Raw genomic sequence first — 13,855 nt, 5'->3', positions numbered from 1 at the left:
TATTTATGTTAAACACGTGGAAACATCATAGCAGAATGTGTTTTTTTCTTAACGGCAACAGCAGCTTTATTGTGAGACATTTACAGTAATGAAAGGCAAGTGCATTCTGTGTGTGGAGGAACTCCACTGCTCTGTTATCCCTTGTGCTATCTTAGATGACCCCACCCTTACATTGACGTGTTCTCCCTACCATGACAAAGGTGGATAAAGGTGGAAAGATTTCATGGAATCCATGGACACCAGTGAAGATCACAAATCATTGAAGAAAAAAGGTTCAGAGCACTGTCTAGTGGGTCTAGATGACCCAACTCCCAATGTTAAAGTGCCTAGGATAGCACAAGGGTTAAGAAGTAAAGGCAACAAAAATCTTTTTCAAAATCTACAGTAACTCTTGAAACAAATGGTAGTGGGAATAGTTGGAATGGTTCTTGCTGAAAATGCTCTGGAGGTGAAGAGAGTATCAGATACACTACCGTACTCACAATTAATCAGGGATATTATGAAAAACTCAGTAGATGTTGTAAATACACGGTGTTTGTTTCACTTTACAGATTTTCAGGCTAAAGAAGCAATTGCAGTGGAATAAGAGACACCTCATTTTGTGTTTTCAATACTTACTATTGTTGGAGCTAAAACCAAAAAAACTCTAAAAGAAAACCATTTTCAATGTGGCATCAACATCAACATTCTGTGGATGTTTATTTTGCTGGCAAGTCATTCCAAGTTCATAATTTAAACAGCCATGAACACACCACATTACCAAACACGGACGAGCAGCGCCACCTGGTCATAGCGCCTTCAGGTTGGTAGCAGGCGGTCAGATGTTGCAAGTGGACTTGGTAAGTCTCAAAATGTCATCAGGAGACTTGCATCAAGATGCAGAACTAGTGAGAGAGTTTGTGACAGACCAGGAGTGGAGCCCCATCAGTGACAGACCGCAACCATGACCAGAACCTGAGGTCCTCTGACCTCAGACATAGTTTAGACAATGCCACACAGCTGCACCCCCGTTTACCAGATGTGAGGGGTACGGGGGGTTTCCAGACCAACCATTCACAACCGACTTCACCGCTTTGACTGGAATGCCAGACGACCGTTGCAGGTGACTTCACTGACACCAAAACACCGGCGTGTTTGCAGTGGGCACACAACCATGTGACCTGGACAATGCAGCAATGGTCCACGGTCCTGTTCACTGGTGGTTTGGGTCACCATCCACAGAAATGATGGACGTCAGAGTTGCTGATGAAGGCGAGGTGAGGCGACACGCTGAGATCAACACGGTCTCCAGGGGTCACTTTGGTGGAGGAGGAGCAACAGTCTGGACGGGCATCACCAGTCGGCCCCAAAACGTATTTGGTTATTAGATGGTCCAGTTACTACACATTCTTACTTCAGAGACATCATTAAACTACCATCATCCCCCGATTCCACCGGCACCCCCCCAACTTTCTGTTCATGGAGGATAACGCTCCAACACATGGTGATAGGTTTCTCACAGGTGGGCTTCAGGAAGTCGAAGCGCCTCATTTGGTTTGACCAGCAGTGACCCCTGACCTGAACTCCATAGAGCAGGTCTGGGACCTGCTGAAGCAGAGACTGGAGAATCGTTCCCCACCTGACAGCACCTTCAGCTAAGGCTCTGGTCCCCAATCACCACAGTAGCAGGCAGCTCCAGGTCCTTCTCAACACCCAGAGAGCAGAGGGGCTTACCCAGCATCCTTGGTGTTTGATCCCCTGGTATTCTTATAGTGTAATTGTGCGGGTTTTCCTGTGTGTTAATCTTATTGCTTCTGTTTCAAGAGGTGGGAGGCTGAAGTGGTGGACTGCTGGTTGATTATGGGTTCCTGTGTGCCGTGTGGTTCTCCCACCACGTGTGAAATGCATCACAACATATGGTGCTGTTGTTTGCTTCTGTTTCTGTACAGTTCCTGCCACCTCAGTGAGCTTCCACTTCCAAAAATTACCACTGGCTTGATTACAGATTTGTATGCGTAGGAGCCAATTTGATTTTGTAGTTTGTTTTAAGACGGTGTAATTTCAAGTTGTTCCTGGGTCAATGAATTTTGTATTCTTATGTTTTTGATGTTCAAGTGTACATGTGAATACACAATTGCAACAATTACAGACAATTATGCACAAAATATTAGGCACACACAAATCCAGTGAGTCTGTTTTCTTTCCATACAGAACCACAGGTCGCACTTGGGAACAACAGTGGAACACATTGCCGCAGAACATCAGAGGCTAGTGAGGAGCAGGAGACCTTTTTTATTGCTGCAAATGGTGATAAAACCTGCTATTGACATGGTCACTTTTTATTATTGAGGGGCTTCTCTATTATTGTCTTATTTTTGTGGTAATAAATATCAAACTCATGAAAATTGTGTTTCTTCTCATTCATTATTAGTAATATCAAAGGTAACTTTTACGTATTTCATTAAAATTCAGACCACATAGGAAAAGGACTCATTGAAACAACAAAATCCCTAACTTATTGCCAGTATTGTAAATGCATAACTATAACCTCCATGCAGATGGATTCTCAGCCTGACAGCATTTACCCAACTTTATTCAACCTATTGATTGAGTTTGGTTCCTTCAGACTTTACTTCTTCACATCAGGGATGAGTTTGGCATAAACGAACAGATCATTTTCCCCCCTAAATGTTGAAGACACAAGTCCACAGACCCCAGGTTTGAAATGCTGTGATGTCTCTATAATTACTGGTAAGAGTACTGTTTAACCCCTCCACACAGTAATTCCCAATCCAGGACTCAAATTCATTTAGCATCACCTTAACCCACTCAGTTTCACTCTGCTCATTGGAACAAACAATAGCAACAACAAAAACTTGTTATTATAAAATATAGATTTAATTTATTAGCAACATTAATGAGGAAGAAAAAGATTGTTTTTACAAGTCATTACATTAATACCAACTGTGCATATCATACATAATCTCAATAATTAGCCAAACTAAGAAAACAGATTCACATAATTAAAGGATATGCAAACATATTTTCATTTTTTTTCCCGGAGAAGACAGTGAAAAGAAAATCACCGTCATCCAAAACTTTCAGCATTTCCCCATCGTAAAAAGAATCCATAATCCCTAAAACAAGAGAAGACATTCACTTACATCCACAGCAACATCACATTGAAGACAAATACCATATACTGTACATACACTGTACATGCATGCACGTTGAAACTCTGTTGTGGAAGATTGTGGCGTAGTTTTCTCTTCGAGGTTGGTGAGCAGCATGTTGGTGGTTGAACAGGCGATGCCATTTCACTGTGTCAAAGTTTGAAGGAGACTGTTGCACCAATAACTGAGGGACAACATGGCTCTGTACCAGCACCATTAAAAATCAACGTAGTATTCTCAAACATTGAAGATTTGAGTGTGTGAGCTAGCAAGAAAGTGTCATTTTTCTCTCCAATGTTTACATAAAAATGGCAGGAATGCAAAAAAAAGATTGTATATATATATTTAAAAGTCTACCTTTCATTGACATTCTAAATGATATGTCGGGCATACTAGCCCTTGTGCTATCCTAGGCACTTTAACATTGGGGGTTGGGTCATCTAGACCCACTAGACAGTGCTCTGAACCTTTTTTCTTCATTGATTTGTGATCTTCACTGGTGTCCATGGATGACATGAAATCTTTCCACCTTTATCCACCTTTGTCATGGTAGGGAGAACACGTCAATGTAAGGGTGGGGTCATCTAAGATAGCACAAGGGTTAAAATCCTTAATTTGGCTACAGAAGGTGCTTTGTTCAGTTAACGTGTCCAAACCTTTCCTGCTCATCCATAGCTGCCTGCTGGAATATCTCAACTCCACAGAGACAAAAGAAGGCAATGTTGTGTTTTCAGCTTTTGTGTCACCATTTACCCAAATAACAGCTTATCCCAAAATAGCATTTGTTATTAACAAAACACTCATCTGCGACGTTTACATAAAACGAAAACAAAAATTGTGACATTTTTTGATAGAAAGAATAAGTATATTTGTGGCAAGGAGGGTTGGCCCACATCATCTACTGAGAGCCTTTCCTTCACCACGTCCACAACGTGTCACAGCTGCAGTGTAGGGGTGTTCGGACTCCCATCAAATGTACTGCAAAATGCCATTTTTCTTCCATTTCTGCTTGTATTTTACAGAAAAGATATACAGTACATAGTTCTGGTGAGAACTCATAGGGATGCCTGACTTTGACTTTGAGCTTAGATTTCAACAGGATCGCCACTGACAGGTTTAGATCTCCTTGTCCCCTGTCCTGGGTTATGTTGCTCTTTAAAAAAAACAAAAAAACAACAAAAAAAACACCAAATATAAAGATATTCTCAACAGAACACATTGTCATGAACAATAACACTAACAATAATATTATAACAATAGTATTTGCACAGATTTATCTATTCACAAAAACATGTTGTCTGGATAGGTACAAAGAATTACTTTTTACAACCTACAATAAATATTGTGTATTTTTTCCCCCCAACTTTTACAGAAAAGCTGTTGATGGTTTCTTCTGGTTTGTCTTTCTGATCATCTAGCGTTTGACTGGAGTCACTGTGCTCCACGGAGGGCTGGAGTGGAGGGAGTTTGTGTCAAAAAGAAAATTAGAAGGGAGGTGTTGGAGCGCGGCGGGCTGCATTCGGAGCTCCTCATGTTTCAGCAGGAGTAATCTCCTCTCCGTGATGCCGGCGGTTGCGAGGCTTCTTCTGTTCTTTCAGCTCCTTCAGGCTTTTGGCCTTTCCATCTCCAAGACCGCTGTCTCCAATCTGCCAGTAATTCTGGCAATATTGGTTGATCAGATCCATCTCTGGCTGGTGAAGGAGCGTCAGCAGGTCTTTGTACTGGTTAGCACTCGGGGGCCATGGACTGGACTGCAAGGGGGCTAAGGCTGGATTGCTTGTCTCCACCAAGACATTGTTGACCATGCGACTTGAGAGGACCACCAGCTGCAGTTTCACCAGGGTGTGCTTGAAGTTCTTCTCTGTGGATGTGCACTGATAGATCCCACTGTCAGAGGACTGCAGCGAGCGGATCAGAAGACCTTGATTTGTTTTCAGGATGCGGCCTCCTGAGGAGACCTGGAACAAAAAAGAGGATGGATTTTCTAGGTCACTAAGCTACAGTCAGTTACATCTAAAGACCTTCTAACTCTACGCAAATCAGGGTAAAAATAAATAAAATTAAGAAATGCTTTCATTAATCATTCAAAAGCTGCTGCTACCAGTGTGCAGTTTAGGGAACAAAAAGGGTTTTTCAATAAATACCAAATCCTAGTGAAATAGGTTTTTGTATGCCTCAAGAAGTTCCTTAGTTAAGAGATAAAAAGGTTTTTGTCCCTGAAGCTACGTTCACACCGGGCATGCAACATGCGTTTGGCATATGGTGTTCACACTCGAAAAGCCGGGTGGGGCTTCTTCTTCTTTTTTACTGTTTTCTAGTGCATGTCCGCCATCTACAGTTGGGAGAGATTTTGTGCAAAATGCCAAAGCAGGGCAAATCTGGTGAATCTTGCTGCAGGCTTTTTATTTCACAGCTCTACTCTGAAATATGAAAGACTTGGTGTGATAGAATACCAGCGGGGCACAAACCGCAGTCTATTCATTTCTCCTTCATCTTTCCTTTTCAAACGATTGGCACTGCAGTGAGTCCCTGACTGGTCTAAGTTCTACCTGGTTTGACTTCCAGTGCGCGTTCAATTGCCACATTTTTGTACGATGAGCCTGAAGACAGTCGTGGAATCTTGTGTAGCGACGTGTATGCGTGAGAGTTTTGAAAAAGTGTTTACGCACATTTACATAGAGATTGACAGAACGCGTGTTGCTGAAGGTGGTGTGAATGTAGCTGGAGACCAACCATTCCGGATATAAAGTCACAAAGATAAAGTGGGAAATGTTCTGTGAGTTACCACCAGGTGGTGCTAGAGCTAAACTTATATAGACAAGAAAGGCCTCGTAAGACACATACACATCAAATTTTGACACTTTAGCTAGAGTAGTTTTAAGAGATATAGAAGTACAGGCAATGGCAACTTTTGCAGCACCATCTATGGGTTAATTTGTGGCTGAATTGTAGTATCACACCTCTCCTTATTTGCATTATGTTTTTATGGAAAACTGTCAGGGATTCAATCAAATCAGGGATGCTACTGGATTTGCGGTGATCCAAATAGAGTAAATATCAAAATTTGTGAAGATTAGTTAAAGTATATTGAATAGATAACCAAAACATGTTTTACAAAAAAAAAAAAAAATCATTTCATCTGAAGAAAGTGGGCGGTCCAATTTTAAAAACATGTTTCCAGCATCAGAACAATCTACAATATCTGACCATATGATGGCGCTATTGAGACAGCTTTTAATTTGGTGGGGTAGGAAATTACATAACACAATCTGTAGGAGTTTTTGATGTATCAAAACAGTTAAAGTTGAAGTCTAGTCCCAATTATTTCCAATGGGTAAAATGTTTTTTTATTTTTTTTTTAGTATTCATGACAGTAAACTAGAACCAAATGGTAGAAAAGTAAAAGAACGCTAATTCTAATGGAGCTTTAGAAACTACAAGTGAATGCACGTTGATAGCTTCCTCAAAAACGCTGAATGATAATAATATGATTATAAAATTTAATAGAAAAGTAGTTTTAACTCTAAAAACTTAATACAATTAGAGACAACTCCTATTTATGAGAAAAACTAAACAATAGGCCATAAATGTTTCTTAATATTCATACATTTTCCTCATAATAATTAAAATTTGTTTTTCTCTGTTGGTTTACAACCAATAAAAACGTAGATATAAATTACCAACTAAAAATAATAGATGATTAAACTCATGAAAGTAAATAGATCAATATCCACCCTCTTTTGTTCATTCATAATCTGTGGCTACTAGTCTGGTGTTTTCTTATTGCTGTCTACAAAGAATTGAGTCAAAGTAAATTTCATGATAACAACTTTTCCGTCTCTGTCGTAGTTTTTTTCTTACTAAATTCTTTGTTTTAGTTTAGTTAGTTTAGTTTAGCTCACAGTAAAACGGCTCTCACCTCTTTCCTCCTGTCACTGTTTTCCTTCAGCAGGTGCCACTTTAGGGACACGTGCGGCGATCGAGCCTGACACTCCAAAAACGTGGTGCTTCCCTCCACCCCATACTGCACCGTCTCCAGGGTATTCTTGTTAGCTGTAAAGCAATGCAAAGGAACACCAGGCTGTTTTATTTTGAAAAGCCTACAAACTGAAAATGATGCGTAGATCCTGTTACCAAGAGGATGCTCACCGTTGGAATTGTAGCCTCTACACTGGCGGATGGGGTTTCCATATTTAACGTCCTGTCGACGACTCCGTCTGGAGGCACCAAATCAGCCGTCAGACACACACAAAAGAAACGCTCTTCCATCTATGTCGTAGTTTTCCTCACCTCTTCTGTGAGGCTGAATATCTGGAGCAGGATTTCCCATCCCAGGCACAGTACGGGTCCCGGGCCAGACAGCAGTCGGCACAGGCCTCCCCGTACACATCACAGCGATGGAGAGCCAGGTGAGTGACACCCAGGACTGATCCCACATACAGTTGTTGCTTTGATAGAAATGGACAAAAAGACCGTTATGGTTTGACCTAAATACAAGCTGAGAAACTGCTATAATATTTATTTAAACTGGAGTTGATGACATCACTTGTAAGACCCAAAGTGCAAACTACAGCAATATCTTTAACTATTTTACCCCTTTTGTAAAATAAAAACATAATCAGCGATGAATCTGTGAAACCTAGAATAACCCTTTGAATGCTCTCTTGCTTTCTTCAAGGATCATTAATTGCCTTATTTTACTTTGTACTTCAGAATCTGTGAAAATTACCATAAGTTTTTAATCATCAAATAAAGGTCTTTGTTGTGTAAAATGGGAAGTTTCTCTTGTTTCCTTTTTTATTATTTGTTCTTATTTGTATTTTAGGTTGAAACCATCTCTCTAAAACCTTTTTTGTTTACTTTTAATTTGAGTCTTTTACTTTTTTCAAGACTCTCAGGATGAGCAGAAATGCCTTCATAAGTTCACTAATGACTACTGTTTGTCAGTGACTTACTCGTTTTGAAGAAATCTTCATGGTGGTGATCGGCGTGGGGACCTGCAGTAACAGACGTACCGGTCGGTGTTAAATGTGCACATAGGATGTTTGACATTACAGGAAACAGACTTCACAGATTGTGTGCGACTGATGCCTTAGTCACATGCAAACTTGTGCACGGGGGTCGACCCGAACGGGTACGGATCCAGGGCTGATCCAGGTGCGGCTGCATTTGAAGGATTTCCCTTGTGGCTCGTGCAGCCACCTCAAGGGATGTCATTGAAATGGAACGTACCATTGCCCTGCGGGTGATGCTATCATACAGTACCCTTACACCACACTCCAGTGGGTAATGAGGAGTGAGTACTGACCCCTGCATGCACAGGGTGTGCACGTGATACATAAGTACTCATAGGACGCCTGTTTGATGCCCACAGAAACTGCACTTATTTCCACATTTCTAACAGTCAGGCTGGATGCAAGGAGCTTGCACTTTTCACTTGATCAACCTATTGGCCTCCTTGTGCAGATTTTGGGGGTTGAAAAAATGTAAAGTATGTCTGCGTCTCACATATGTTTTTACCCTTACGTGTTGTTTTGAGTGTTTTGTCACCCATTGCATGCTCGTAGGAAAAAATGTGCATGTGTCATTCCTTACTGAGGAATCTAGGATCTTAAAATTTCGTGCTGGTCACTGGCATGCCCTAAACAAGTTTGTCTATTTTTTCGCTCCAAACAGCGTGTATCCACCCGTATGGGCAGTTGTCACTCTTAAATAAGTAGAGTCGGGGGGGTGGGGGATTGATTCAAAAACTGACCTTGAACACTTCAACCTCCTCTAAGACCACCTCCTCTATCTGCAGGTCGTCTCTTGGGAGGACGATGACCTTCTGGACTGTCCCTCGATCTGAAAGAGTGAGAAAAGAAGAAACTTAGCTCCAACTCTTTTATTTTTCAGTACACTTTTACTTTAAATATTTAGCACAGAAGTTTAATAATGAATCTCTTTCTTTTTCCTAGTCGTTTCATTTTTATGTGTAAAGATCGGATTCGGCCCTAAAGCACTGACCTGTGCCCAGGAAGAGCACCTCATAGCTCCCATCTGCAGCTCTCACTTGATCCACTGCAATGGTGGTGAACTCATAGTCCACGTTGGTTCTGACCACCAGGGGGCGCTTGTGCACTGGATATACAGAGTTGTACATGGTGGGGTGGTTTCTCATGAAGTTGATGACCTCATCCGGGTAATCTTTTGTGGATTTCATGTTGGGGGTGAAAGTGCCTCCCGGACACTATTGACAAAAAGATTCATGTGTCAGACTTCCTCTAGTCAGTCAGACTGTGGTTAGTCACTTTCTGTTATTGAAAGAGGTGTTATGTTTTAGTTAACCCACTGTGCCAGGTCGAGGGTAGGGGATCTTCCCCCCATATGCCACCCACTGGTAGTTGGGCCCTTCCTTGTGGGCGAACGGCCCGTTGAAGACCATGCGGATGTCAGCCATGGAGTACACACACACCGCTGAGCCTTTAAACACAGATCTGCAGGTGGAACCGGTGAAAAACACGCAAGCGTTAGCTCCAGGATTCACATGAAGTCGCTCTCTGCATCGAGGTTGGTGAGGACTCTGCGCAGCCGGCCGGCGGATGGAACTTTCTTCCCACATAAGCCAGTCTGCCACTTGCAGAAGTGCACAAACGCATTCCCAAACTGACTCAAGTAGAGTCCAGCTGTCTGACACATTGACATACAAACACCCACGTACTGCAGAGAGCCAGCAAAGCACAGACTCATGCTGCTGTGTGGTGGGTGCAGTGTGTTTGCAGCTCCTGTTATGGGGCCCTATCATTATCGCCACATGTGTTTTTATCAGCCGGGTTGCATGTGCTTGTTGTCTATTTCTGAAGATGGAAAAATTAACTGTATTTTTCCCCCAAATATCTAAATCAGGACATGTTTACTAGGAATTTGTGCACTCGTCTTCCTGCTTTTGGCCTTGATCTGTCTACATAATTGGTAGATAAAATGCAGGGGAGCTGTCACGGACTCACCCTGAAACTGAAAAGACTCCATAGATGACTGGATTCTTAGTGTCTTGAGTTGGCTGAATGTAGACATCTCCTAAAAGAGACAATGGAAACAAAATGATAGTATTTAGCTCCAGTGATACATTAGAAAAACACATAGTATCGCAGGCCTTTAAGGGCCTGTACCATGAAAAATCAACTTTTTGAGCTTCTTAGCGTATTATAATGTTTGCACCAGCCCCTCTCAACCCACAACGAGTGAGTTCTCACATTGTGACATAGACCAGTGAGAACAGGCCCTTAAAGGAAGAGTCGGCACAGCCAGCCCCGCCCCCAAGCTAACTAATACACACACTTTCTTCGCCAAGCCGTTGGTGATCGGCTAAATGCTTTTGTTAGACTCCACAACATGCACGTCCATCTTTGCAAAGGTTTGGATGTTGTTTGTTTGCAAAAGGCAGACACGGGCTGCACGGTGGTGCAGTGGTTAGCGCTCTTGCCTCACAGCAATAATGCCCCCGGTTCAAGTCCCGGCTGGGGGGGGACCTGAAATCAGGACACCAATGGGGGACCTTTCTGTGTGGAGTTTGCATGTTCTCCCTTTGCATGCATGGGTTCTCTCTGGGGACTCCAGCATCCTCCCACCATCCAAAAACATGCTTCATATCATCAATAGGTCCATAGGTGTGAATGGGTGTGTGATTATGTGTGACCCTGCAACGGACTGGCGACCTCTCCAGGGCGTCCCCTGCCTTCGACCATAAGTGGCTGGGATAGGCTTCCCCAGCCCCGTGACCCCGAAAGGGACAAAACGGAATAGAAGATGAATGAAAAAGCAGACACGCTCCAGGCTGACGTCATGAAACGATGTCGGAGCAAAGCTGGTGCCCCACAGATCAAGTCGTCTTCAGGTTAGGAAAAGGGCTTTGAAAATAACTCATAATTCATAAAAAAATGAGTTCTTCATGGTGCCAAAGGTAATATATGATCATATATATGGATCTAGTTTACTCTGAAAGGCTAAGGAAAAGCATGACATAGACCCTTAAAGTACGACTTAACTGTTCTACTTAAAGTCCAGCTTCGATCATATTTTGAAGAATGGTTTTTTAATCATGATTAGGCCATTTTTAGCCGAAATAAAAAAAAGCCTGCGTCATTTTCTAGGACAGTTTCTGCAGAGCGGCAGTAGTTCATTTGAAATTCACCTCCAAGTTGTGGGCGGGGACTGTTGGTGTGAAGTAAGCCCGCCCCCATTGCCCATCATTCTTCAGTTTACACACTCTCCTGCTAGCTTACAGCCCCTCAAAACCCCAACCTGACATCAGCGGTGCAATAAAAATGGTGAGCAATATTGGAGCTACTCAGCCGTACAGTTTAGAGCCAGATACCGGCTCAGATGAGGAAAACAAAGACGTTTTTGGTTCTAATCGTGTGCAAGTGGATGCATCAGAAGCATGGAGTTTGTGGCTTGCTGTAGTAGTTTCTACGTCAAAGCTACAAGCTTTCTCCAACAGCATTTTCCTGTCTGCTCTTGATTCACGATTTGAATAAAAAACTATTCAGAAAAGCAATTAAGCGCTTCGTGAGAAAAAGTCCACAAGAACATCGACATTTTCATCACAGCGGGTCTTTAAAAACATTCAAGTTATGGCAGAATTCCTGCAGATTTAGGAACAAAAGCAGTCATTTAGCCTAAAAAGAACATGTTATTACCAGAACGTGTACCTAAGTGTTTAAAACCCAACGTAGAACAACTATATCCTTTCCTCTGTTTTTGCAGCATATTAAATTTGACCTCTCTAAGGCCCAGACGACTCAAAGATGGAGACTTTTGCTTCCTTCGAAGGGGAGATGAGGGACAGCTTCCCATGAATTGTGGTTACCAGAGCCTCACTGAGATCCTGAATCTAAACTCTTCCAAAGCTGAAACTACAGTGTCGGAGCCTCAGCAGGGAATAGAAGTGAAACAGAGATGTCTGATGAAACATGGCTTTAATAGAAGCCACATGCATCCAGTGACTCTGGAGCAGAGCCAGCGGTGAAGCCGGACTATCCTCCTGATGGTTTCATGAGGGAAGTGCAAGGAAAAAACAGTACAGGAGAAACTGAAATACATTTTGAGCAGGCTGAGCACGCATTTAATGGTTTTGCCAGTGGGAAAAAGGTAAAAAAAAAAAAGCTGGAATTCCTTATTTGAACAGGTCTTAGATAATTATCTATGGTTAGGAATCCATATAAACGAGAAGAGGTGTGAAATTTGACTCTTCTTTCTAGCAAGAACTCTCTTATTTTCTTTGGATTTTTCTCAAATATCACTTTAATGAAGTGGAGAGAAGCCACAGAAATCCTGATGCAATGTGATTCAGCTCTCACCGAAATGAATTACATAAACACAAAAACATTTATATTGTAAAGTTTTCCATGCAAGAAGTTCCCAGTCTGCAGCATGAAGAAAAAAAATCTTTGAAATCTTTTTTGTGATAACAGAACAAAATCTCCTCACATGCCATTGTATGAAAACGACAGATAATGACGGCCCAGTAAAGCCAAATTAACTTTTGGCAAACGCTGTGAAAATTCATGACCCGCCTGACGCCAGTCTGACAGACCCCTGGCTGTGGAAGGAAGGAAAAGAGGTAAATCAGAGAACTGGAACAAGTTGCATCACTCTGGCTAGAGTTCTTGATGTGTTAGCTCAGACGGTCTTTGAGGCATTTCACATTCACACCTGTAATTTCTGGAAGCATAATGCGAAGAGCCAAGCGATACAAAGTGTTCAAAAAAAATCTAAAGCTTTTAGTTAATAGTTATTCAGATATACTTTCAAAAAAATTATAGTTTCATGTCTTTATTTCTTTAATTTTTTGCCCCTAAACTTGTAATAATGTTCATTTGAAAAGATTGGTGGCTGAAACTGAAACCCAACAATGTGCAACAACAAAAGCGAGGCTTACATGCAGACTTATCCATAATTACAGGCACCGCAAATTTATGGTTATAACGATTTCATTCTTTTTCTTGCATGGAAAGCGTTTTCATGTCTTGCATCTGTGTCCTTTTCTGTCTCTGAGTTTTCCTTTTCCCATGGTGAAACCCTGAATGTCTCTTTTCTTGAATCCACTCCACCTTCTCCCTTGTGTCCTCAAGCATCTACTCTGATGCCTCTGGCGGGCTCCGTCAGGACCAGCTCGACGGCAGACAGTCCATTTGTACCAGACCGTCTGCGGTTTGTGGGGAGAGCAGCCACAGCGCTGTGGGATGTTCCACTGCACCTCAGGTTCCACAATGACCTCACCGCAAGTTCTCATTGGCGCTGAAGACACATGACCTGCAGCTCTGCAGAGAGACTGCTCACGCTTCAGCAACACTGACAGAGGAGGGCCGTCCTGTGACGAGCACGGCGTGCACGGCGTGCTTTTGATGCATGACCAACGTTTGCAGAGCCTCATCACTGCACAAGCGCCAGAAGTCAGCAGGGTTTAGCTTGTGGTTAGAGATGGATTTTTATAACTACAGTTTAACTGTGGAACACTGCTTTAAACGGATAAAACAGTGCTCACTAAAGTTTATACATTTTATTGAAACTGTTGCATCGAGACACCAGACTTGAACTGGAAAAGTGAGGTAAAAAAAAAAGTCATGTGTTAATTTTTAAAAGGGAAAGGCATCTTAAATGCTATTTGACACATTAAAGTCCTACTCCAACCATCTTTTGGTCTGTTGGAAAAGCTTTCCCAG

The 13,855-nt window shown here is 42.2% G+C and overlaps 1 protein-coding gene across 2 annotated transcripts in view; it reads right to left on the bottom strand.

Annotated features, from left to right (window-relative positions):
* Window positions 1-2,855: 2,855 nt before the first annotated feature.
* LOC101159406 (semaphorin-3F) overlaps window positions 2,856-13,855 on the bottom strand; it is a 69,125-nt gene continuing 58,125 nt past the window's right edge. For both annotated transcript variants that reach the window (XM_011492622.3, XM_011492623.3), the window contains 9 exons: window positions 10,139-10,208; window positions 9,484-9,628; window positions 9,159-9,381; window positions 8,908-8,996; window positions 8,108-8,149; window positions 7,443-7,600; window positions 7,302-7,369; window positions 7,072-7,205; window positions 2,856-5,110 (listed from right to left, as the gene is read on the bottom strand). In XM_011492622.3, coding sequence (XP_011490924.1) covers window positions 4,682-5,110; window positions 7,072-7,205; window positions 7,302-7,369; window positions 7,443-7,600; window positions 8,108-8,149; window positions 8,908-8,996; window positions 9,159-9,381; window positions 9,484-9,628; window positions 10,139-10,208 — 1,358 coding nt within the window. In that variant the 3' untranslated portion in view covers window positions 2,856-4,681. The remainder of the gene's footprint in view (window positions 5,111-7,071; window positions 7,206-7,301; window positions 7,370-7,442; window positions 7,601-8,107; window positions 8,150-8,907; window positions 8,997-9,158; window positions 9,382-9,483; window positions 9,629-10,138; window positions 10,209-13,855) is intronic.

This window comes from Oryzias latipes, chromosome 5 (genome assembly GCF_002234675.1).
Source record: "Oryzias latipes chromosome 5, ASM223467v1".
Lineage (NCBI taxonomy): Eukaryota > Metazoa > Chordata > Actinopteri > Beloniformes > Adrianichthyidae > Oryzias > Oryzias latipes.
Note: the sequence above shows the minus strand (reverse complement) of the source record. Positions and strands in the feature narration are given on the sequence as shown.